Source organism: Stegostoma tigrinum, chromosome 35 (assembly GCF_030684315.1).
Source record: "Stegostoma tigrinum isolate sSteTig4 chromosome 35, sSteTig4.hap1, whole genome shotgun sequence".
Classification (NCBI taxonomy): domain Eukaryota; kingdom Metazoa; phylum Chordata; class Chondrichthyes; order Orectolobiformes; family Stegostomatidae; genus Stegostoma; species Stegostoma tigrinum.
In genome coordinates, this window is record NC_081388.1 from 15,683,725 (window position 1) to 15,711,215 (window position 27,491).

The window sequence follows — 27,491 nt, forward strand, 5'->3', positions numbered from 1 at the left end:
TTTCCCCATGTGGGACAGACTAGGACCAGAGTGTATAATCTCAGAATAAGGGGTCACATGTATAAGACAGAGATGAGGAGGAATTTCTTCCCTCTGAGGACACTGAATCTGTGGAATTCTTTACCACAGAGGGCTGTTGAGGCTGGGTCAGTAAGTAGATTCAAGGTTGAGACAGGTTTTAATCAGTAAGAGAAGCAAGGGCTATTGGGATAAGGCAGAAAAGTGGAGTTGAAGATTATCAGATCAGCCATGGCCTCATCAAATGGCAGATGAATCTTGATGGGCTGAATGGCCTACATCTTACACTTTCATAGTTTTACAATTGGCTGTAGGAAGGCAGTTGCCCTGGTGAGGGAGAAGAGTCTACAGCCAATCACTGGCAGTAATGGGGAGGATACAGGTTGAAGGGCACAACTCTTCCTGTGCAGCCAGAGTTGGCAATCCAACCTGTTGATAAGGCTGCAATGATGGATAACAGGTTGAAGATAATCATCAGGGTGAAATGAGTTAAATCAAATTTCTCTGAACAGAATGTAATCAGAGTGTGGAAATACCCAGCCTATCCCTGTTGTTGGAGTTCAGTCTCAGCTTTATTCACCAAGGGATTTAGACAGCACCTTTACAGAAAGCAAGAATGCAGGGCGTGTGAAGCGAACAGGAGAGTGAAATGAAACCTAAAGTTCATGGGAAGAAAAAAGCAGGCCGCACAATTGTTCAGAGATTCAATCTGATTGCCACCTTCTCTAAGGGAATACAGGGGTATGGATGGCAGGTGGTGAAAGGCCTGGTATGTGTGCAGCTGGATGCTGGACAGGAAATCTTTTGGCATTAAAGACAAGATGAGTAAGTTCAGAGTTAGCCAGAAATGGCTATGATTCTATCATCTTCCTCCCAGGAAATAGCAATCCCTGTCTCATATAAGCTACCATTTACCGTAATTTAGCAATTGCATCTATTCTAGTTTTCTGAGTGAACTATGCAACCATTCTGCTCCTCACTCTCTCTTCATCACCTTATGCTTTTTAGCATTTATCCTCATCTCTTGCAAAAAGGATTATGGACTTCACATCCACCAGGTTTTGGTCAAGTATCCCACACCTTAACACCTCTCGGTTAACAGCAATTTATCCCTCCCTTAACTTGTATCAGTATTTAATCCACTAGGTTTTCCTTGTCCTCAAGATCGGACCACTTCAGTTCTAAAACCTGATGTTTTGCTACAACAACACTGGGCCTGGTTCTGAGCACATTCATAGGCAGTCTGCACATGTCTGCCACTGTTCCGATTTGTACATGTATGTTTGCGTGTGGATATGTGTGGTCTTTGGGTAAGTGGGTGTGAATATTGTCATGTTATGTCTCACAGCTAGTCTGAATTATACCTTTAAGGGACATGCTTATATCATCATGTTATAAGAACACAAGAGCTAGGAGCAGGAGTAGGCCATCTGGCCCCTTAAGCCTGCCCCACCATTTGATAAGATCATGGCTAATCTTTTTGAGACTCAGCTCCACTTAACCACCTGTTCACCATAACTCTGAATTCCTCGACTGTTCAAAAATTTATCCAGCCTTGCCTTAAAAACATTCAGTGAGGTAGTTTCAACCGCTTCACTGGGCAGGGAATTCCACAGAGTCACAACCATTTGGGTGAAGAAGTTCCTCCTGACCTCAGTCCGACATCTGCTTCCCTTTATTTTGAGGCTAAGCCCCCTAGTCTTACTTTCACCTGCCAATGGAAACAACCTCCCTGCCTCCACTTTATCTATTCCCTTCATAATCTTACATGTTTCTATAAGATCTCCCTTCATTCTTTTGAATTCCAATGAGTATAATCCCAGCTGACTCAGTCTCTCCTTGTAATCCAACCCTTGCAACTCTGGAATCAGCCGAGTGAATCTCCTCTGCACCCCCTCCAGTGCTAATGTATCTCTTCTCAAGTAAGGAGATCAAAACTGCACACACTACTCCAGGTGTGGCCTCACCAGGGCCAGCTGCAGCACAGCCTCCCTGTTTTTAAACTCCATCCCTCGAGCAATGACAGACAGAATTCCATTGGCCTTTTTAATTACCTGCTGCACCTGCAATCCTACTTTTAGCGATTCATGTACAAAGACACCCAAGTCCCTCTGCACAGCAGTGTGCTGCAACTTTTTATCATTTAAAACATTGTCCATTTTGCTGTTATTCCTTCTAAAATGGATGACCTCACACTTACCAACATTGTACTCCATCTGCCAGATCTTTCCCACTCACTTAGACTATCTATATCCCTCTGCAGGCTTTCACTGTCTTCTGCACATTTTGCTCTATCACTCACCTTACTGTCATCTGCAAATTTTGACACACCACACTTTGTCCCCAACTCCAAATCATCTTTGTAAATTGTAAACAATTGCGGTCCCAACACAGATCCCTGAGGCACACCACTAGCCACTGACCACCAACCAGAAAAACACCCATTTACCCCTACTCTTTGCTTTCTACTAGTCAACCAATCCTCTACTCATGCCAATACATTATCTGTAATACCCTGGAACTTTATCTTATGTAGCAGCCTTTGATGTTGCAGCTTGTCAAATGCCTTCTGGAAATCCAGATACACCACATCCACAGGTTCCCCATTGTCCACCATGCAAGTAATGTCCTCAAATAATTCCACCAAATTAGTTAAACATGACCTACCCTTCATGAACCCATGCTGGTGTTCCCAATGGGACAATTTATATCTAGATGTCTTGCTATTTCTTCCTTAATGATAGATTCAAGCATTTTCCCCGCGACCGAGGTTAAGGTAACTGGCCTGTAGTTACTTGCTTTTTGACTACTTCCTTTTTTAAACGGTGGCGTCACATTCACTGTTTTCCAATCTGCAGGAACCACCCCAGAGTCTAGTGAATTTTGGTAAATAATTACTAGTGCATTTGCTATTTCCCCTATCACCTCTTTTAGTACTCTGGGATGCATCTCATCAGGGCCAGGAGACTTGTCTACTTTCAGTCCCATTAGCTTGCCCAGCACTGCCTCCTTAGTGATAATAATAGTTTCTAGGTCCTCACCTGCCATAACCTTTTTGCCTTCAGTTTTTGGCATGTTATTTGTGTCTTCCACTGTGAAGACTGACACAGAATAATTGTTTAATAACTGGCTATTTCCTCATCCCCAGTTATTAAATTGGCATTCTCATCCTCAAAAGGACCAATGTTTACCTTCACTACTCTTTTATAATTTACATATTTGTGGAAGTTTTTGCTGCCTGCTTTTATATTTTGAACTAGTTTACTGTCATAATCTATCATTCTTTTCTTTATAACTTTTTTGTGGCTTTCTGTTGGCCTTTAAAGATTTCCCAGTCTACTAGTTTCCCACTACTCTTTGTTTTTTTGTATTTTTTTAAAATCTGATACTTTCCTTTATTTCCTTAGACATCTATGGCTGATGATCTCTTTTCCTACAGTTCTTCCTCATCACTGGAATATACTTCTGCTGAGCACTGTGAAAAATCATTTTGAAAGTCCTCTACTGTTCCTCAATTGACCCACAATAAATTTTTTGCTCCCATTCTAACTTAGCTAACTCCTCCCTCACCCCATCATGGTCTCCTTTGTTTAAGCACAGGACATTGGTAGTGGATTTAAACATCTCACGCTCCATCTGTATTTTAAATTTGACCATACTGTGATCACTCCTTCCGAAAGGATCCCTCACTGTGAGACCATTAATTATTCCCATCTCATTACACAGGACTAGATCTAGGATAGCTTTCTCCCTCATAGGTTCCATTACATATTGTTCAAGGAAATTATCGCGGATGCATTCTATGAACACCTCCTCTAGGCTGCCATGACTGACCTGGTTTGACCAATCGATATGTAGATTAAAATCCCCCATGATAATTGCTGTACCATTTTTACATGCATTAGCTATTTCTATGTTTATTGCCGCCCTGTCACGATGTCATTATTTGGTGGCCTATAGACCAAACCTGTCAGCGACTTCTTCTCCCTGCTATTCCTAATTTCCACCCAAATGGATTCAACCTTTTGTTCAGTAGAACCTATACCATCTCTCAATGCCGCCCTGATATCATCCTTAAAACTCAGAGAGACACCACCTCCCTTATCTTCCTATCTGTCCTTCCAAACAGTTCGATGACGTATGACCAAACAGTTTAAAGGTCTCAGAATCCATCTTAACTGGCGCCACTTGAAGCACAACACACTGATACAAGTGTGTTACTGTTTGCACCTGAACATCTTAATATTAGTCCAGACACTGAAGTAACTGTAATATATGTAAATATCAGGAGCTGTGGTAAATGTCTGTTGGCTCTTTCAATACCACATTACCACATTTCTAACTGTAACCAACACTGCATCATCTGGTACAAATACTCAACACAAAACCCACATCACAGTGAGGATTCAAAAATATGGCTTTTCCTTCCTGCATATTGTGTAGCTTTATGTGACTGTGCATGTTTGTAATCTGTGTGCTTATGTAACAAGAGGTATATACATGTGCTATATGTATATGAGCAAGTGTCTGTGCATAGTGTGTGAGGTAATTATATATCTGTTTGTAAATGTGTGTGAGTTTGTGAGTGTAGGTGTGTTTACGTGTGCTGCTGCATGTAGCGACATATCAGTACATGCAAGTGTGTGTGTGTGTGTGTGTGTGTGTGTGTGTGTGTGTGTGTGTGTGTGTGTGTGTGTGTGTGGGTTTATATACATGTAGGTAGGGAATTAGATGGCTGATTTGCAATGCAGAGTGATGTCAACAACATGGGTTCAATTCCTGCACCTACTGAAGTTACTATGAAGGACTCTCCTTCTCAGCCTGGGGTGTGGTGACACTCAGATTAAACCACCACTAATGAGACAGTGTGACTATGGTGACTTTACCACAGGCATATCAATGTGTCATATACAGGTGTTGGTAAATAGTCTGTGTAGTCACTCTGTGATCACTGTGCTCCAAAATGCAAATGTGTTTCATTTGTTGAACAATTGTTAAAACAAACATTAGCACCAGAGATGAATGGTATCAGCACCTCATGGCTCTGTTCTGAATGCTGCCAGGGCACTGTATGTAGCAGTAGTCCTTTTAACAGCTCCCGGTGCCAGTGAGGTGGCATGCTGATCGAACAGGAACCTCGCACCGTCAGTGGGATCAGCATCATTGCTGCACACAGCGTTATCCCGTCGATATTTCACTGTGTCCGCAACTCACTGACTATTTATAGAGCAATACACCCTTGCCTCTGTGGTTTACTTCCACGTACACTGTGCTGAACAGACACTGCAAGGTTATACAGCTCAGCTTAGTTTCCCTGCTGATCCCCATTGATAACCATGGAGGTCAGGAATGGAGCAGATGGCATAATATGGGTGGAATATGGAGTAGGCTTGAGTCTATTCAACAATCCAGACAGATTTTCCATATTTTGACATTCATTAGGAATAGTGGCTTATAGGGGTTCTGAGCACAACTGATTTTATTTTTTAATGCTAATGTGTTTTCCTACTTCTGGCATTTATATTTGCTCAGAATTTGACCACTAATGTTCAGTGCATTTTAACTGAATGCTGTGTGAGCAAGCCAATGGTTAATCCTTATGCTAACCCAAACACCAAGCTAAACCCTAGCTTCTTGCCTTGCTCCTGTGGAGTTGCTGGTGTTGACCTTCTGGGTGAATTAGACACATCCCGTCCCATAATCATGACCCTATGTGAGTGGCAGAAACTGCCAGACTATTACGGGGAGCCCTGTTTGAATTTTCTCATCCTCCACAGTGAGTCAGCATCACTGAGTCCAAGGGTGTGCTGGAGGCAGGTTTTCATTGAGAAGGGGTTGTGGGACTGAGCTGGAACAGTATGCAGGGTTACAGGGTGAAGACAACATGGCACGGAGTGAGTTGCTCATTCCCAGGAGCCGGTACACACAGGTGATGGGCTGAATGGCCTGCTTAAGTGTCCTGAGGAATCTGTGGGCAAGACAAAAGTATTTCTTCCTCAGAATTGAAGCTAGTCTAGCACTTATTGCCCACCCCTAATTTCCCAGATGGCAGTTAGGAGTCAATCACATTGCTATGGATCTGAAGTCACATGTAAGCCAGACCAGGATGGCAGTTTCTTTCCCTACAGGGCATTAGTGAACCAGTTGGATCTTATCCCGGCAATCCACAATTTATTCATGATCATCATTAGACATTTAATTCCAGACTTTTATTGGATTCAAATTCCACCATCTGCCATGGCAGGATTCAAAACCAGATCCCCAGAACATGGGTCTCTGGATTAACAGTCTCGTGATGATATCACTAGGCTATCACCTCTCCATATAGGATTTGAAAGAGACTGACTGAATTTGTAAGTGGCAATAAAACAGGAGGAGGGTAGGTTGGCGCATTCCATTGGCACACTACTGAATGGCGTGTGTAGACATGGGGAAAAAGCAGAATTCCATGATACTCACTAAATCACAGAGGTCAAGATTTAGCTTCTGTTCTTTTCAAAACCATGAGGGAGAGCAGAGGTACAAGAAAACAAATGGATTTGCAACGGCTGGGTCATAAATTTACTACTACAGGTTGGAGCAGAGCAGGCTAGACCCTATCAAAGAAACCAACAATGAACAGATTAAAATACTCAAAGGTGAACACACACATACTATGAACACTAAACTTTACTCTTTTATTCTCTTTTCAGTTGAATACAACATAAACAGTCACTTACTTTCATCCCTCCTCACTCATTTATTCTCCTACATGTAAAACATTTTCTCGTTGATTCTGTTTTACTTAAAGTTTTTAGGGCACAGTGGCCTTGACCCAGACTGTCCCCATTCATTCTGCATTGTTGCAGGGTCAGTACAGTGATGGATAGGACAATGAAACTGTCTCTGTATCACGTGCAGCCAGAGGTGGCGGTGGATGAAAAGAGCCAGCTATGGACGGGCATCAAAATAGTGAGTTGCTGACTCCGGGGCTGGGGGTGTAAACCATGGCCTCTGCCTTTCAAACTGTCCCCGCACACACACTCCTGTTCACTGATCACCCTGCCCGTCCTCAATCTATCCTGCCTTCCTGCTGCCAATTGGAAAAGCCTATAAAGAGCTTTCCTTATCCAAATGCTGCTTGATTCAATTTTTGTCCCTAGTCTCAAGTGGAAAACTGAAGTGTGTAAACAAAAGGTTTGCAGAAAATTATGACTTAACTGCAAAATCCCCCATCCCCATCCCCACCATGGTTTTATTTGTTTCCTGGGCTCATTCACAGTGGTGGCCTGGGGGGTAACTTTAGATTCCTGGAAAGTCCTGGTCAATCCTAGGGGAGTTAGACTGGACATTCCCAGGGAATGACGAACCTCTAGAATACATTGCTGCCTGGTGAGGTGAACACTGACCTTTCCAGGAGCAACTCCCAACTGAGGCAGAAATCACATCACAGCACATTGAAGTTAAGTGCCTTTCTTAAAGAGTGTGTGGATCATTTGTTTGCTTGGACTGATTTTAATCACAGGAGGGGATTTCAGCAGTCCAGAGAAACTTATTCCAGTTGTGTCCCGATCCAAAACATCAAGCTTTCCTGCTCCTCGGATCCCGCTTGGCCTGCTGTGTTCATCCAGCTTCACACCATGTTATCTCTTATTCCAGTTGGCCTGGGTTTCAAGGTGGTAGATATTTGGAACCCTCTTCCACAGAGATACTGGATCAGTTTTAATTTTAAATCGGAGATCGATCATTTTTGTTAAGGGATATGGGCCAAAGGCAGGTATATGGATATAGACCACAGATCAGCCATGATCTCATTGAATGGTGAACCAGCTTTGGGCTGAATGGCCTACTGCTATTCCTATGTTCCTTGTTGTTATTGTTTCCTATAGGAGCTCATGTTGCAGGGCTAAGTGAGTGAGAGGGGTAGAGAATCAGACTCATTAAGGCAGGCAGGAAGCCAATTCAGCCTACTGAGTCCTTGTTGACTCTCTGCAGTCAGTCCCAGTATCAACCCCATACTTGCGCAAACACAGTTGCCTCCTGCACATATCCAACAGGTGCACAAGGCTATGCCAGATTTAGATGAGACAGATAAGGAAACATTGTTCACATTGGGTGATGGTTAAGAGTGTGGGAAAGCAAATTGAAAATCTTGGACAGGACCGACACTGTTGAGGAAGGACATCTTCTAAGCAGCAAGCATTTGTGATTGCTGCCAACAAGGGTATTTGAAATAGAAATTATCAATGATTACAAGAGGGGAGGTGTATGGGTACTTGGGAGATTAAACATGCAGGGCGTACAGGATTAGAGCAAGGGATGAGGACTGAATGGATTGCACTGCAGATAGCAGGCCTGGCTTGTTGGGCTGAATGGCCACTGTCTATGCTTTACTAACTATAACGTGTATCATGGTTTCCCACCTTCCTGTTCCGGTTGGAGATGGAACACACCTCAACTGAATGTCTCTTGACTGTCAGTCAAGAGGCCTTTCTCTTCCCACTATCACATCCATGATTTTTATGAGGAGCAAACTAATGCACTGCAAGAAAAGCTCTTTTACTTTCTCAGTGAAGGCAGTTTCTTGGGAAATGCCCCCAAGTTCTTCCTCCCTGGTTAATACTCTAGATTTTTTCCTGATCAACCCGTCTCGGGGATGTTATAACACACCTGAGGAACAGATGAGACTTGAACTTGGGCCTCCTGGACTAGAGGTAGGGACATTACCACTGTGCCATGAGAGTCTAGGCCGCGCTTAGAGGGTTGCCTCCACCTTTAACCAACCACCACTGGCTTCCTGCACTTGGATATAACGAATTATTGCATTGACTGGTTGTTGACTGGTGTCCTGTTAACAAAGGCCCACACTGTGTAAGGGACACCCGACTGAACAGGAGGCGGAACAAGGATGAGAAAGCCAAGTTAAAGTCAAAGGTAAAATAGAAAATAATAATTTTTTTGCAAAACAATAAAAAAGTGGATAATTATTAAATTGCACATGTCAAAAGAATGACAAGCCACAAATTCACTCTCTGGCATGGACCCCATAGGGTAATACACATTTTCAGTGTAATCAGCATTAAATGTACCTTCTGATGATTTTGTTTAGCAGCAACGAATCTTTGCCTTTCCAGTTCCTTTCCTCCATTAAGATCCTCCTTAAAATATACCTCGCTCCACTCCAGCTTTTGCTCACTTGTCTCCATATCTCTCTGTGTGGCTCAACGCCAACATTTTGTTTGATTATGGCTCTGCAAAGCACCTAGGGGTGTTTTAGTGCATTAAAGGTGCTATATAAATGCAAATTGCTGCGGTTTGCAAGTTGTCACAGTACCTGACTCTAACGGCTGATAACAAGTACCAGTTCAATCCTCTGTCAATCCATGCTACAACCTACAATTACCGCTGTGGCACACATCAAAGCACCACAGGAGGGCAAGTGGTCATAAGACGCCGTAATTTGTGTTCTCTGGGTTTAAGATTGCATATTACACTGAAGTATTTGGCTGTTGATCTGGGTAACCTTCTTTTAAAAACTCATTTAGATAAAACAGATAAGAGTTGTTGGCAGCCTGTGTCCCTTTGTACATGTATCAGCTGTCACAGTTATGCGGAACGAAACTAAATTCACACACCTACCCAAAGAAATCATGTACTCTCTTGGACTACCTGCATAGACATCGTTTTTGAGCTGTGTTTAACCTTCTGTGAAATCATAAACCACAGAAGCAAAAATAGGCCATTCAGCCCATCTAGTCTCTCTGCCAATTAGTGAGATCTTGGCTGATCCGATGATCCTCATCTTCTGTTTCCCATTTTATTCCTGTAACCCTTGATCCCCTTACTGGCTAAAAATCCCAGCCTTAAATACACCTAATGATCCAAGACTTTTCAGCCCTTTGCAGTAAAGAATTCCACAGATTTACCACCTTCTGAGAGAAGAAATTGCACCTTATCTCAGTCTTAATTGGTTGACCCCTTATTCCAAGATGATGCACTCTAGTCCTTCGACTTCTCCTCATAAGAAAATCCCTCCATACCTGGAATCAACCGAGTGAATCTTCTCTGGAATGCCTTCAATGCCATTATATCTTTGCTTAGATAAGGAGACCAAAACTATTTACAATATTCTAGATGTGGTCTAACTAGTACCTTGTATAGTTTTAACAAGGCTTCCCTATTTTTAAACTCCATTCCATTTGAAATAAGGCCCAACATTCTATTTGTTTTGTTTATTACCTGCTGAACTTTGTGATTTATACATGAGGACTCCCAAATCCCTCAGTGCTGCAGATTTCTGCAATCGTCTTCCATTGAAATAATATTCAGCTCCTCTATTCTTCCAGACAAAGTTCATAATCTCACATGTTCCTACATTACAGGCCATCTGCCAACTTTTGTCCACCCATTATAGCATTACAGTTGCAGAAAGGATGTTTGGGGACTCATTAACTGAGGTAGTATGGGCTGAGGTGAGAAACAGGAAAGGAGAGGTCACCCTGTTGGGAGTTTTCTATAGGCCTCCGAATAGTTCCAGAGATGTACAGGAAAGGAGAGCAAAGATGACTCTCGATAGGAGTGAGAGAGACAGGATAGTTGTCATGGGGGACTTTAACTTTCCAAATATTGACTGGGAACACTATAGTTCGAGTACTATAGATAGGTCAGTTTTTGTCCAGTGTGTGCAGGAGGGCTTCCTGACATAGTATGTAGATAGGCCAACAAGGGATGAAGCCACATTAGATTTGGTACTGGGTAATGAGCCTGGCCAGGTGTTAGATTTGGAAGTAGGTGAGCACTTTGGTGATAGCGATCACAATTCTGTTATGTTTACTTTAGTGATGGAAAGGGATAGGTGTATACCACCGGGCAAGAGTTATAGCTGGGGGAAAGGCAATTACGATGAGATTAGGCATGATTTAAGGAGTATAGGATGGGGAAGGAAACTGCAGGGGATGGGCACATTAGAAATGTGGAGCTTATTCAAGGAAAAGCTCCTGTGTGTCCTAGATAAGTATGTACCTGTCAGGCAGGGAGGAAGCTGTAGAGTGTGGGAGCCATGGTTTACGAAGGAGGTGGAATCTCTGGTCAAAAAGAAGAAGAAGGCTTATGTTAGGATGAGATGTGAAGGCTCAGTTAGGGCACTTGAGGGCTACGAGGTAGCCAGGAAAGACCTAAAGAGAGAGCTCAGAAGAGCCAGGAGGAGACATGAGAAGTTGTTGGCAGATAGGATCAGTGTAAACCCTAAGGCTTTCTATAGGTGTTTAACGAATAAAAGAATGATGTAAGTAAGATTAGGCCCAATCAAGGATAGTAGTGGTAAGTTGTGTGTGGAGTCAGAGGAAATAGGGGAAGTGCTAAATGAATATTTTTCAACAGTATTCACTCCAGAAAACGACAATGTTGTCGAGGAGAATACTGAGATACAGGCTACTAGACTAGGTGGGATTGAGATTCACAAGGAAAAGGTATTAGAAATCCTACAGAGTGTGAAGATAGGTAAGTCCCCTGGGCCGGATGGGATTTATCCTAGGATCCTCTGGGAAGCCAGGGAGGAGACTGCCGAGCCTTTGGCATTGATCTTTAACTCGTCATTGTCTACAGGAATAGTGCCAGATGACTGGAAAAAGTGGTTCCCCTGTTCAAGAAGGGGAGTAGAGACTATGCTGGTAATACAGACCAGTGAGCCTTACCTCAGTTGTTGGTAAAGTGTTGGAAAAGGTTATAAGGGATAGGATTTATAATCATCTAGAAAAGAATAAATTGATTAGGGATAGTCAGCATGGTTTTGTGAAGGGAAGGTTGTGCCTCACAAACCTTATTGAGTTCTTTGAGAAGATGGCCAAACAGGTAGATGAGAGTAAACCGGTTGATGTGGTGTATATGGATTTCAGCAAGGCGTTTGATAAGGTTCCCCACAGTAGGCTATTGTACAAAATGCGGAGGAATGGAATTGTGGGAGATATAGCAGTTTGGATCGGAAATTGTCTTGCTGAAAGAGACAGAGGGTGGTAGTTGGTGGGAAATGTTCATCCTGGAGACCAGTTACTAGTGGTGTACTGCAAGGGTCGGTGTTGGGTCCACTGCAGTTTGTCATTTTTATAAATGACCTGGATGAGGGCGTAGAAGGATGGGTTAGTAAATATGCAGACAACACTAAGGTCGGTGGAGTTGTGGACAGTGACGAAGGATGCTGTAGGTTGCAGAGAGACATAGATAAGCTGCAGAGCTGGGCTGAGAGGTGGCAAATGGAGTTTAATGCAGACAAGTGTGAGGTGATGCACTTTGGTAGGAGTAAGCAGAAGGCAAAGTACAGGGCTAATGGTAAGATTCTTGGTAGTGTAGATGAGCAGAGAGATCTCGGTGTCCATGTACACAGATCCTTGAAAGTTGCCACCCAGGTTGACAGGGCTGTTAAGAAGGCATACAGTGTTTTAGCTTTTATTAATGAGGGATCGAGTTCCAGAACCAAGAGGTTATGGTGAATCTGTACAAAACTCTGGTGCGGCCGCACTTGGAGTATTGCGTACAGTTCTGGTCACCATATTATAAGAAGGATGTGGAAGCTTTGGAAAGGGTGCAGAGCAGATTTACTAGGATGTTGCCTGGTCTGGAGGGAAGGTCTTACGAGGAAAGGCTGAGGGACTTGAGGCTGTTTTCGTTAGAGAGAAGAAGGTTGAGAGGCGACTTAATTGAAACATATAAAATAATCAGAAGGTTAGATAGGGTGGATAGGGAGAGCCTTTTTCCTAGGATGGTGACGGCGAGCACGAGGGGGCATAGCTTTAAATTGAGGGGTGAAAGATATAGGACAGATGTCAGAGGTAGTTTCTTTACTCAGAGAGTAGTGAGGGAATGGAACGCTTTGCCTGCAACGGTAGTAGATTTGCCAACTTTAGGTACATTTAAGTCGTCATTGAATGAGCATATGGACGTACATGGAATAGTGTCGGTTAGATGGGCTTCAGATCAGTATGACAGGTCGGCACAACATCGAGGGCCGAAGGGCCTGTACTGTGTTGTAATGTTCTATGTTCTATGTAACCTATCTATATTTCTCTGTAGATTCTTTGTGTCATTCTTACCACTTGTCTCTTCACCCATTTTCACGTCATCTGAAAATGGGGTGATAGTACATTCAGTTTTCTCATCCAAATCAATATATATTGTCAATAACTGTGGCCTCAGCATTGACCGCTGTGGCACTTCACTAGTTACAGGTTGCCGTCCTCAAATGCCTCCATTATTCCAATTCTCTGTCTTGAATTAGTCTATCCATGCAAAATACTACCTTCAATACCATAGGCTCTTATTAAGTAGACTAACATGGGGTACATCATCAAATGCCTTTTGGAAATCCAAGTATATTACTTGGATTTATAGTGCATCATTCTGGAATAAAGGGTCACCCAATTAAGACAGAGATGAGATAGAATTTCTTCTCTCAGAGGGTAATAATGTCACTAGGCAATGACAATGGCCTCATGGTATTATCACTGGACTGTTAATCCAGAGACTCAGATAATGTTCTGGAGACCCAGGTGCAAATCCTGCCATGGCAGATGGTGGGATTTCAGTTGAATAAATATGTAGAATTAAGAATCTAATGATGACTGGGAATCCATTGTCGATTGTTAGGGGAAAACCCATCTCGTTCACTTTTGTCCTTTCGGGAAGGAAATTGCCATCCTTACCTGGTCTGGACAACATGTGACTCCAGATCCACAGTAATGTGGTTGACTCTGAACTGTCCTCTGGGCAATTGGAGATGGGCAATAAATGCTGCCTGGTCAACAAAGCCCTCATCATGTGAATGAATAAAGAAAACAAAACTCCTGCTTCTCCTTTATCTATCCCGTTTATTATTTCCTCAAAGAATTCTAATAAATTTATCAGGCATGATTTCCCCTTGATGAAGACATGCTGACTCTGTCTGATCATGCTATGTACTCCTAGATGCTCTGCTAATATAATAGAGTTGAACATTTTTCCAATGACACACGTCCAGCTAACTGGCCTATATTTAACTGCATTTTTGTCTCCTTCCTTTATGAATAAGGGTGTTATAGTTTTCCTATCCTCTGGAATTTATCCAGAATCTAACAATTCTTGGAGGGTTACTACGAGTGCATTCACTAACTCTGTAGCTAGTTTCTTTCATATCTGCCAATGTATCAGGTGAGGTCCAGGAACTTATCAACCTTTAGCTTCATTAGTTTCTCTCATTCATTTCCTCTACTGATAGTTACTGTGTTTTTTACCTCCCATCCCTTTGATTTAGTAGTTTTTGAATGCTATCAAAGTCCTTTACCATGAAGATTAATTCAAAGTCCCCCCTCCTCTCCAAAACTCTACTCACAATGCTGCAGTAACTCCTGCAGAGGATTTAATGACAGTAGTCTCAGCAGTAGGCATGAAATGTCCTTGTTCAGGAAGAGAAACTTAAAGAGTAGACTTCATAGAGGTGTAAGAAATTACAAGAGAGGTACTTAAGATGGAGTTGAGGATGAATTTCTTCTTTCAGAAGGCTGTGAATTTGTGGAAGTCTTTACTTTAGAGGGTGGTGGAGGCTGTGTTATTAAGTACACTCAAGGCTGAGATTGCCAGATTTCTAATCAGGGAAGGAATCGAGGATTATGGGGAGAAGGCAAGAATGTGGAGTTGAGGATTGTCAGATCAGACATGATCTCATTGAATAGTGATGCAGGCTTGATGGGCTGAATGGTCTACTGCTGTTTTTACATCTTAAATTCTTGTAATTTGATGCAGTTGATAGGGAGAACCTATTTCAACATTTACACATTTAAAATGATTAATGAGTGGGGTTGGAAATAAGGAAAATATTTTCTTAAAGTGATGATTTTTTTTTAAAGTAGGACTGTGATGGAATACTCCCCACTTGCCTGGGTGGATGCAGCTCCAACAACACTCAGGAAACTCGACACCACCTAGGACAAGATAACAAAGTGTGTGGCTGGATGAAAACAGCAGGCCAAGCAGCATCTCAGGAGCACAAAAGCTGACGTTTCAGGCCAAGACCCTTCATCAGAGATAATACCACTTTGTTCCCAAAAGCTTTGATCTTCTTAGCCCCAAGAACTACATCCAGCAATTGCTTGAAAGCATTCACTGTTTGGGTTTCCACTGAGTTTTGTGGCAGAAAATTCCACAGACTCATCACTCTCTCGGAGAATAAATTTCTCTTGGAACAATATTGCTATTCCTTCATTATCTCTGGGTCAAAAACCTGGAACTTTGTCTCCAGCAGCATTGTGGGTATCCTTAAAATGCATGGGCTGCAACAGTTCAGGAAGGCAGTACACCACAAGTTCTCAAGGGCAATAAATGCTGGCCAGACAGCAATGCTAACATCTTGTGAATGAACAACAAAAATATATCATCAAGCAGAAATTGTAAAATGAATCCCATTAGCTCCCAGCAAGATACCTCTGTGGTGGTTAATAGGAGAATTATCTAATTATTGTCAATTCAGACATTCAAGGGGGTGTGGAACGATTATTTGATTTGTAATAACATGCAAGGGGATGGTAAAAGGAAGCAGGAGATTGGCACTGGGTAATAATATTCATTTCCTTTATTCATTCATGGGATGAGGGCATTTCTGTATAGGCAGCATTTATTGCCCATCCCTAATTGCCCAGAGGGCAGTTAAGAGTCAACCACATTGCTGTGGATCTGGAGTTACATGCAGGCCAGACCAAGTAAGGATGGCAGTGTCCTTATCTAATTATAACATTTGAAGAGCTGGTGCAGATATTATGGACTGAATGGTCTTCCCATTCACTGTAACGCTTTGGTGATCTTCATTCTGACTGCAGACAATGGTGGGTCTTCTTACACAGTCTTTTAAATTTTTCAATTTCTTTCACTAAGTTGAATTATTTGCCTTTAAAAAGATCAGGAACAACTGGTGGTTTGACACAGTTATCAGTCAATCTCTTGGATAATTAAAAGCATCTTTTCGTCATCTCATTTGAGAGCCAGGAGATTAGAGGTGCAGTGATTGTAAATAGGTCAGCCAGGTGGACCTCATAGAATTTGAGTTCCCCGATTGAGGGTCGTTAACCTGGTTCAATCAGGAAGCCCAGGCTGACAGATATAAACTGGAGTATTACAGGTTCTGTTCACTCTGAGAACTAGATCAATATTGAGGACTCTCCACATGTAAATAAAAGGTCACTTGGTGACAGGATACTGTCCTCTGTGGAGTTATTTCAATGGTGGTGAGAGAAAAGCTTGCTCCAGAAGGATTTGCTGACAACAGTCATCTTTGAGTTGGGGAAAGCATTTCTGGTACCATTCCATGATTTGGGAAGTCTGACTTGCTTGATTCTGCCATTGAAGACTGGGCCAGTATGTGGAAAGAATGTATTATTTTAGCCAAGCAAATGACATTGGGGCAAATGAAATGCAAAGTGTAATTCTCCTGATAGCTTGTGCACCCCTAGCTTTTTCAGCTAAGTTTAACTTCCCCTGAGGCTCCAGATACTAAAGCCTTTCAAGAGTGATGGATTTAGTTATGAAATATTACGATCCCAAACATCTTCTATTTCTAAGGCACTACTGGTTTTAACAGGGGAACCCATATTGGGATATTTGACTAGGTTAAGACAACTGACAGAGGTATCTGACTTTGGTTTAATCTGCAATGAGATGCTGAGAGACCAGTTGGTATGTGGAATTAATGATGCAACCATGCAAAAATACCTACCAGCTGAAGCCCAACTGGACCTCAAAAAGGCATTACAATGGGCTTTGGAAAATGCAGCAAGTGGAACATATGAGGTCAGGGCATTCCAATGGAAGTGGACACCCTCACCATTTTGACTGAGCTTGGGGAATATCACTTCAGTGAAGGAAATTGCATAGCCTCACTCAAGACATATCCTGAACACATAGACTCTAGGTCAGTTCACAGCAAAATCCCAAAGCAAAGCCAAGCCTCAGCCAAATGGTTAGAATTTCTTCAGGATCCAGGCTGGCAAGCCATTGTAGTTGCTGCTGGCATGCGAATACAAGACATCAAAAGATTCCCACAAGAACTAAAGTGAGTAAGAGAACTTATAGGCCAGTAGCCAGGAAAGTTCCCACCATGTAACATCTATCTACATCTGGTTTGGAACAGATAAGTTGCTGAACAACATCCAAATCAGACCAATCAAAATAAACATCTTCTAAATGGTAACTTGGTTCTAATGGAGGTTGATAATGGCATAGGTGTACCAGTGAGTGCAGAACCAGTCTTTAACAAAATTTGCTATGGACTCCAACTCTTAAATTTGCGCAAGATATTGGCCAGACTGAGAACCTGTACCAGGGAAGGTTTACAGAATAAGGGCACAACTTCGGTTCCAGTCTCTTATGAGGAGCAGCTGGTTCAGTTATCAGTGATGATAGTAAATGGCTCCATCCCAAACTTGATGGGATGAAATTGGTTGAGAAAGAATCATCTAGATTGGCTCAACATTTCTCATTTAGAAAATGGCTGACTGAGTGAAGCAAGTTAAAAATCCGGAGGTTTTTCAAGTCATGGGATTACCTGAGAAGCCAAGGCCACCTTACATGTTGACCAGGAAGCAATTCCACGATACCGCAAGACCTGCCCAGTGCCATTTGCCTTATGTGTAAAAATAGATGCAGAAATCAGAAGGCTGGAAAGCAAAGGAATCATCAAACCAGTTCAGTTTGCAGAATGGGCAGCACCAGTCATACCGATTATGAAGCTTGATGGGTCGGTTTCCCTTTGTGGGAATTTTAAATTAAGGATAAACCACTTTTCAGAGTTGGATAAATGCCCAATCCTCATAGAGGATTTATACAGAAAGCTGGCAGGGGGGCTTGTCCTTCATGAAAGTGGATATGAGCCATGCATACTTTCAATTGTATTTAGATGAGGATTCCCAGAAGTATGCTACAATTAATAACCATCAGGGATTGTCCCAATATATGAGACCACCATTTGGGGTATAGTCAGCCTGTGCCATTTTCCAGTGGATGATGGAGAATATTTTACAAGGTCTACCCAAGGTTGCTATTTATCTGGATGATGTACTAATTACTGGGAAAACCAATAAAGAGCATTTACAGAATTTGGATTTAGGCGGGTCTACACTTTAGAAGGGAAGAATGAGTGTCCCAGGCATCCAAGTGACCTATTTGGGTTACAGTGTTGGCAAGACTGGGTTACACCCCTTGGGAGATAAAGTGACGGTGATCAAACGTGCCCAGGTTCTTACATATGTACCAGAGCTTAGGTTTTTCCATGGACAGGTAAACTATTGCAGAAAATTCATACTTAACCTCGCCTCCACCCTGACACCTTTGCATCAACTCTTTAACAAGGTCTAGCCTTGGAAATGTTCATATAACCAAGCCACAACATTCAGGAAAGTGAAGAAACAGCTATGATCCTTGAAGGTTTTGGCATACGGTGATCACAAGCGAGATCTGATATTGGCATGCGATGCCTCCCTGTATGGCATCGGGATAATATTAGCTCGTAAGTAGCCCGATGAAGAGGAAAGACCTATAGCATATGCATCCAAGACTTTGGCTAATGCAGAGCATAAATACACCCAGATAGAGAAGGAAGGTTTGGCGGTCATATTTGGAGTCAAAGTTCCACCAATACCTTTATGAGCATAAATTTGTAATTATAACAGCCCACAAACCCCTGCTACATTCACTTAAAGAGGACAAGGTAGTGCTTCCCATAACTTCAGGCCAAATTCAGTGGTGGGTTTTAATTCTAAGTTGGAACACCATCCAGGAGGCCATGTAGCAAATGCAGATGCATTGAGCTGTCTCCTCCTGGCAGATATATGACCAGTGGTACCACCATTGGAAGATCCCATAACGACTTTAAATTTTCTGGACACGCTTCCAGTCACAGCTGACAATAATCAGACTTTGGACACAGAAAGAGCCAACGCTGACAAAACTAAAACAGCTGGTTGTGGTGGGAAAAATTAAAGGGCCATCATAACCAGAAATGAAACCTTCTTGCACCTGGAGACCAGATCACAGCAGAGAACAGTATATTATTAAGGGGAGCAGGAGTGATTGATTCAAGTAAAGATCAATGCTTGATATTGGCTGAACTCCATCAGAGTCATCCAGGGGTTTCCAAACTGAAGATATTGGTGAGTTTGTATGAGTAGTGCTAGAATTGGATGCAGACATAGCCACATTGGTGGGGCAGTGCTCAGAGTGCTAACAAGTACAAAAATTACTCCAGCGGCTCTTCCACATTCATGGGAATGGCTGGGTAAACCCTGGACTTGGTCACATGTCAACTACGCAGGCTCTTTCATGAAGTCAATGTTCATAGTCTTTGTGTATGCTCACTCAAAGTGGTCAGGTATGCACAGAGTTCATTCGTCAAACATGGGAATGATGATAGCAAAAACGCGCACATCTTTGCAATACAGAATTCTGGAAGTGTTGGTCACTGATAATGGGCCATTGTTTACCAGCAAGGAAATGAATATATTTCCTACAGCCAAATGGTATTCAACATATAAGGACAGCTCTATACCATCCATCATCCAATGCTCTGGCAGAAAGAGCAGTCCAAACTTTGAAGTCAGTTTAAAGAAACAGCCTACTGTGTCACCTGATATCAAACTGTCCTGGTTCCTATTTGATGATAGGATCACCCCTCATGCAACTACAGAGGTGGCTCCAGCGGAGTTGCTAAGGGAGAAGACTCCATACCAGGTTAAATCTGATCTTCCCAGACCTGGGGCAGAGGGTGAAATGGCGTCAGGAACTCCAATGTCAGACATTAGACTCCACTAAGTGAGTGAGACAGTTTACTTCAGGGGACAACATTTGGTGTAGGAACCTCAAGAATGGTCCTCCATGAGTAAGAGATATGGTGGACACAAGGTCAGGTGCAGTGACATATCAGGTTTTGGTAGAAGCGATGGACCTGAACAAGCATGTGGACCATGTGAAAGCTGCAACTTGCAAAAGGTGTGGGAGCAAAATGTGCCTGGATCCTTGAAAGCCTTTCTGACTGTTCTGGAACCCATGAGTTCTCCCTCTCTGTCAAGCGCTGAAGATAGCAGATGTCACCACTTCGACACCCTTGTTGTCTGAAGAAGAGAATGAATTTCTTCCAAGAAGCTCTAGAAGCAAGAGGTGAGCTACTGTGAATTACAAACCGCCCATATCTGAAGCAGAGTCAGAAAAACCTGTCAGTAAAACACCTATGAAGTAGCTACAAGAAAAAAGACATCCTTGGACTCAGAGGGGGAGGCATGTAGTGATTGTAATGAGGTTAACAAGATAAATCTCATAGAATATGAATTCCCTGATTGGCGCTGTTAATTTGGTCCAGTCAGGGAGCCCTGGCTGATATAAGAACAGGAATGTCTGACATTCTGCTCATTCTGAGAACTGGCTCTGAGGGAGTTGGATCAGTATCAAGGACATCTGGCATGTAAATAAAGCGTGACATGGTGACGGGATACTGGCCTCTGTGGAGATATTTCAGAGGTGGGGCTGTATGTTTTAGGTGTTTGAACCATTGATGTGGGGCAGAGGTGAAAAGGAACATGGAAAAGGAATATCCTGCAAGCACATGTCCAAACAGAATAGACAAACCCAACCAAAAGGCTGTGAAGGACACTTTTCTAACAAGGGATTCAAAATATGCTTCTACATTTATCTCCATTGAATCATATAAACTGTCAAAGGTTGTCAACTAGGGTCAATTTTTTCAGTTCAAATGGCTTAGTGTTCTCTATCAGATTACCTCAACCAAACTCCAAGCCATCGGTCTCATGTTCCAACAACTCCAAACCGCTGTGTTCCATGGATGGAAGTACCATAGTACTCACAACACATTAAGAATAGTGCCTCATTCAAATTGTTTGGTTATGAGCACCACTTGCTGGGCCAGCATTTATCACCCATCCCTATCTGCCCTTGAGAAGGGGTTGGTGTGAGCCACTTGCTTGAATACAGCTGAGTAGCTCAGAGGGCAATTAACAGTCAACCACATTAGCTGTGGGTCTGGAGTCATGTGTAGACCAAATAAGAATGACAGATTTCCTTCCTCAAAGGACACTGGTTAGCCAAATGAGTTTTCTGAATATCGGCAATGGTTTCATGATCAATTCCAGATCTTTTGCACTGAATTCAAATTGCACCTCTACCAGGCAAGGGGTCCAGTACATTACCTGGGTCTCTGGACTAATAGTCTTGCAGTAATACCATTAGGCTTTCAACTCCTTAGATTTTCTTCCCTAAAAGATTTTGGTGAATCAGATTTTTTTTAACAATCTGGTCACAGTTACTGACTCACCCTTTTAAGTAAATGAATTTAAATTCAGTAAGTGCCGTGGCAGAATTTAAACTCATGTTCTGAGATCATTCATTCAGACATTCGGCATACTAGTTATGCCACTGTATCCCCCGTGATCAGCTCTGTCTGGATATCTGACAGCATTCAACCTGGTTCTCAATTAGATATTTGCTGAGCTATTATTTTTCAGAGCGAAAGTTTCGCTATCATGGTGGTAACAGCTCTCAGAGGGAGCCTGCTGTACTGACCCATGGGAGATAACCTGCTTCAAATATCCAATCCCCAGCAACATGAGCGCTAATTATCTAATTCCATCTTCTTGTTTTGCCATCGCCGCATAACTGAAATGGTTCTCTGTATTATTTTACATTATATTCTACATTAGACGTGCCTTTTGACATTTTGAAAAGCTGGGTATTGCTGATCCCTATCTGCCGTACCAACAAAAACATTTCGTATTTCCGCCTCCTCCCCAACTCCCTTACCAACAGAATTGTGGGTTATAATAACAGTGGAGTCAATTGCTCAGTACAGCACAATGATCCCACATTCCCTATCAGCTGGAACAGAATGGAAGATCTCCACCTCTGATTATAGCTTCTACAGGGTTGAGGTTTTTGTTCTAAATCACTACTGAGTTACATCTTCCTGAGAATTTTAGATGGTGAGGTGAGTTATGAAACTCAGAACTGGTGTCTACGAGCGCCCAGTTGATGAAGTTCATTTGAAGTGAGCTCACTGTTGACATGTAGGAACTGCCAATTTAACCACAGCAAACTCCCACTAATGGTATCCGTCGCGCTGTCATCACCTCACTCCTTTTTGCAAAACCTGCTCCAGGCCCAGGTAGGAACTCCCCAAAGCCTGTTCATCATCTACAAGGCACAAGTCAGGAGTGTGATGGAATACTTCCCACTTGCCTGGATGCAGGCAAGAACTCTCAAGAAGGTTGACAGTATCCAGGGCAAAGTAACCTGCTTCATTGGCACCCATCTAACATTCAGTCCCTTCATCACTGTCACACTGTAGCAACGGTATGTATCATCTACAAAATGTGTTGCAGGTATTCACCTTAGCTTCTTAGGCAGGATCTTCAAACCATCAAACTCTAACCCCAGAAGGACAATGGCAGCAGATACATAGGAATAGCACCAACTGCAAGTTCCCCTCCCAGCCACTGACCATTCTGACTCAGAAATACATCATCATTCATTCAGTGTCGGTGAATCAAAATCCTGGAAATCCCTCCCCCAGTGGAATTGTGGATCTACCTACATCACTTGGACTGCAGTGGTTCAAGAAGATAGCTCATCACCCACCTCCACAATAACAATGATGGATGGTGAATAAGCAATGGCCTACACCCAAGAATGAGAAAAAACCTCAGTGAGCCCTCGACCTTCCCCAGAAAGATTACAGTCTTTGTAAAATACCTTCTGAAAACACTGGGAGATAGCAAGAACTACAGTTTCTGGAGTCAGAGTCAACAGAGTGTGGAGTTGAAAGAACACAGCAGGTCATGAAGCATCAGGCACTGACATTCTTGCTCGTCTGATGCTGGCTGACCTGCCTGTTCCTTCTGAAAACACTACATTCCCTGCCAACTTGTGGCTTTCTTGTCATCTGCTCATGAGGAGCTCCCATTGCCCCTGGCTAAGGCTCAGACTTACAGCGTTCTTGAAACATAGGAGCAGAAATAGGCCAAATAGCCCCTCGACCTTGCTCTACCATTTGATAAGATTGTGATTGATCTTCCAACTTGACTCTGCTTTCACAACCTGTCCATTAATCAAATAAGAAAAGGTGGTAAGCTAAAGGATACAACTAAAGTAACACCACTTATGCTCAGGAATCATCTTTTCATTTCAAAACATCTTAATACACTTCCAACAGAATGAATGACTTAGAAACACAGGAATTGTATTTTACACAATTCTGCATGAACTACATTCCTCAGAAAACAAGGAAATGGATGGGTAGTTCTTGCAATTTTGGGGAATGTTGGTTGAGGGAGGAACCACAGATCTTGTTCTGCCTTGAAGCAATTCAAAGAATCTTGTGCAGGGGCTGCCGGTTTCAAAGGGCCATCGTTCTCTTGATAATCTCACGAAACCCAAGGCCAGGCCTTGTGCAACTCAGCATTGCTATATCCTGGTTCGCTGACACCTAACTGCTAACAATTCAAACACATCCTAGCTCCTTCACTGATGGAAGAACTCCTTTCAGCAATTTTTGAACATACCTGCAGAATCACTAACTTCTATCTAATCATTAAACAGGACATGTAGAGTAAACAGGATGGAGCAATAACTTGATGTAAGAGCAGGTATAAAAGCTGGAGGATAAGACTGTATCCAAAAAACTGGGAAACAGATCTTCAGCCACTGTCAAATTTCTTTGAGTCTCCAGCTTTCTACAGTCCACCAAGGCCAATTTTGAAACATCAACACCCATAGGACTGAATGTGCTTGATGGATTAAGCAGCTTTTTCTCATTTCATTTGACTGTTGTCAGGAGTAGACGCCCTAAGATTGCAAAATGTGAAAAATCAAGCTGAAAATGGGCCACTCTTCAATTGTGCCCCAGCTACATTCTCATAGGACTCATTTTGGTCTTGGCTGAAGTGGATGTATCACACAGTGTTTATCTGTTGGTGCGGGAGTGGAAATCATTCTGAGCATCATGATGTAAAAAGCTACTGAAACCACCAAACCCTGGCCCCAACATGCAAGCATCACGTGTACTTTCCAGTTTTCTGACACAGTTGTAATTGTAAGTCTAGTCTTGGACTGCAGGGGACATTGGATGACTTGATAGATCCCCAACTGGAAGGCTTTGGACCGAGTCCAGAGGAAAGTCATTTGATTAATTCCTAGTCTGAAGCATGAGCTTGTACAGATTGGGCAAAAAGAGCTGGGATTCTACACCTAGGGCAAACAGGGATTTGACTGATATTTTTCAATCAGTGAAGGAGCTAGGATGTGTTTGAATTGTTAGCAGTTAGGTGTCAGAGAACCAGGATATAGCAATGCTGAGTTGCACAAGGCCTGGCCTTGGGTTTCGTGAGATTATCAAGAGAACGATGGCCCTTTGAAACCGGCAGCCCCTGCACAAGATTCTTTGAATTGCTTCAAGGCAGAACAAGATCTGTGGGAATTATTTTATTGTGCTGTGGGAATTACTCTGTACAAAAAATGGGGCACAGAATGATTGGAACAGAGCAATCTCCTGGGTTACTTTCTGCCACTTAAAGATGGAGCAGTCAGGGGGTCATTTCCAAGATTAAATTATCCTTCCTAAACCCGGCTGCTCTTTATCTCTGATTTTCTGCTATTCTCAGGAGACACTGTGGCCTTGGGTGGTGAACAGAGTCTGGAGACTGGCTGAGACAATCAATGCCTACCTATTATTTTTCGTATGGGAAGCAGCAATGCAATAACTAGAAGCACTGACTTTTCTAGAAATAGAATCGGATAAGGGAGAGGTACAATGACACCTGGGTGGCCTCATATGCTGGCCACTAAATGTGAGTATGCAGGTGCAGCAGGCGATCAAGAAACTAAATGGCATGTTGGCCTTCATAGTAACAGGATTCAAATACAGAACAGTGGGGATGGCATGCTGCAATTGTACAGGACCTTGGTGAGACCACATCTTGAATACTGTGTGCAGGTTTGGTCTCCTTATCTGAAGAAGAATATGGAGAATATTCTAGACATGGAGGGAGTGTATTACAGCTTTACCAGACAGATTCCAAGGATGGTACAGTTGTATGAGGAGAGACTGGATCCTAAATTCACTGGAATTTAGAAGAATGAAAGGGGTGTCTCATAGCAACCTATAAAATTCTAACTGAATGAAACTCTGTAAACACAGAAAGGATGTTCTCAATGATCAGGGAGCTCAGAACCAGGGATCACAGTCTAAGGATAGGGAATGGACCTTTTAGGATTATGATGAGGAGAAATATTTTTCAACCAGAGAGTGGTGAGCCTGTGCAATTCTCTGCCACATAAAATGATTGAGGCCTAAACATTGAATGTTTTCAAGAAAAAGTTAGATATAGTTCATATGGTTAAAGGGATCAAAGGGTATGGAGCAAAAGTGGGAACAGGGGACTGAGTTGGATGGTCAGCCATGATCCTATTGAATGGCAGAGCAGGCTCGAAGGGCTGAAAGGTCTAATCCTGCTCCTATTTTCTATGTTTCTATGGTTTCTGCTTCTGCTACCTCTGACACCACAAGGAGTTGCCATACAGAACCCTATATCCCACACCTGAGGTGTCCATACTTTCTACCTACCAACTGTGCCCACCTCCCCTTCCCACTCCCACCCTCCAGAGATTCACTCTGAGCAGTGTGTAAACGGCGATCTTTACCATTGGGTGGTGGTTTGACATCTGCGTCTCCTTGCTGGTTCGAGCTTTCAGATTGTCCTGACTCTGTGAGATAAAAAGAGATGGGTAATCAGCACTAGGAGATTCTCTTTGTCTTTCGTTCAACCAAACATTGAGGTACTCAAACCCCAGAGTGGCCTGTACCCAGTGGAGACAGTGACCTCAGACACTGGGCGATAGCTGCATGATGATCATCAAAATTTGGGGCGATCACTCGGGGCCACAAGTGATCCAGTGATCCATCTTGCCAAATACATTCACCCACTCAAAAACAAATATGTGAAATGAGAGAAAAGTTCATCGACCAATTATAGCCCAGGGATTCACCTGAACCACACTGACATCGGCTCTTCCAAGGGAGACTAGTAACCATAGCAACAATCCCATGGAAGAAAAACTATGAAAAAAACTTATGGTCATTGGGGACAACTGAATAAAATTTTGAAGACAACGACTTAATAGTACAGGCTACATTATTTAATCCTGAGCAGGTGCTTTGCACACACAATTGTCCGCTAGTCACAGTGTCCACTGAATGCTTAAATAATTGAGTATCCCTAAATCTTAAGTCTCTTTCACAAATCCTTTTATTTGGAAAACAGTTTAATGCAACCTTAATTTATTCAAAGGTTATAATTTAATGTCTGCTTCCTGTCTCGCTCTCAGACCCTACACTTCAGACACCTCTAAAGCCTCCTTTTATGGGACTTCATTGTCAGACATCATCTTTCAATGATCCAGCATTGCTGCTTTGTTTTTTTTCTTCCCTTTCTCCTACTCAAGAATAGTGCTGTGCAATGATATAAAGAACTGATATCTCTGGATATGCTCCTGATAGTTGATGATGAATGCATGGATAATGAGGGTTAAAAATTGGGAATTTTTAGGGAATCAAAGTGGGAAATGGTAGAGAATGACAAGAGTTAATCTAATGGAACTAGGCCAAGCCTCCAGAATCAGTGGGTGAGCAAAGTGTAACAAACTTGCACAGCAGTTGACGGCACAAGAAAAGCCGTTTAGCCAATGGTGAACATGAAGTAGGCTGTGCGGAAACCCATCTTTTCTATATGGTTCCAGTGTAAGAATGTCACTTTTCAAAGGATGTGTATTATGCTTACAACAGTAACTAACAATGATATAGTAGAGGAACACAGGAGTTGGGCACAAGGACGCTCTTTAATACTCCCGCCACTCAATAAGAACGTGACTAATGTGGTTGTGCGTGTCAACATCACTTTCTTGCTCCCTTCCATATCCTCCCCCCACCGTACCAACCCCATAATCTTTGACACCAACACCTGTTAAAAATCTATACAACTCCACCTTGGATAAATTCAAAGACACAGCCCCCAGTCTTTTAAGGGGAACAGAATTACAATAAGTGATGAGCCTCACAGGAAATGATTTTTCCACACCTCTGTCTTATTGGGACACCTCTTATTTGATAAATTGCATTTCCCTCCAAGAAGTGGAAACATTCCCTTAGGAAATGTTTCAATAAGTTTACCTCTCAAACTTCTACAGCCCACCTTTAAAGTTGTGAAAGACCCCGCAGAATTTCACAGACATGCCGTAAACAAATGAGGGATGCCTTGATACACAAGAGGAGATTGGGACTGATGGCAAAAAGCTTGATCAAAGAAGAATGTCTGAAAGGGGAAAAGGGAGGTAAAGAGGTCTAGATATTTAAAGAAGGAATTCAAGAGCATTGGCTCAAAGCAACTGATTGAACACCTCGTCTGAAGGCTCAACGTTCAAAACCA

The 27,491-nt window shown here is 42.6% G+C and overlaps 1 protein-coding gene across 10 annotated transcripts in view; it reads right to left on the reverse strand.

Moving 5' to 3' along the window:
- The window catches only part of nfixb (nuclear factor I/Xb), a 641,619-nt gene that overhangs the window by 104,924 nt on the left and 509,204 nt on the right, over positions 1-27,491 (reverse strand). For 9 of the 10 annotated variants that reach the window (XM_048522060.2, XM_048522059.2, XM_048522062.2 and 6 more), the window contains one exon: positions 25,711-25,773. The exons of the other annotated variant lie outside the window; for it this stretch is intronic. In XM_048522060.2, coding sequence (XP_048378017.1) covers positions 25,711-25,773 — 63 coding nt within the window. The remainder of the gene's footprint in view (positions 1-25,710; positions 25,774-27,491) is intronic. 10 annotated transcript variants of the gene reach the window in all.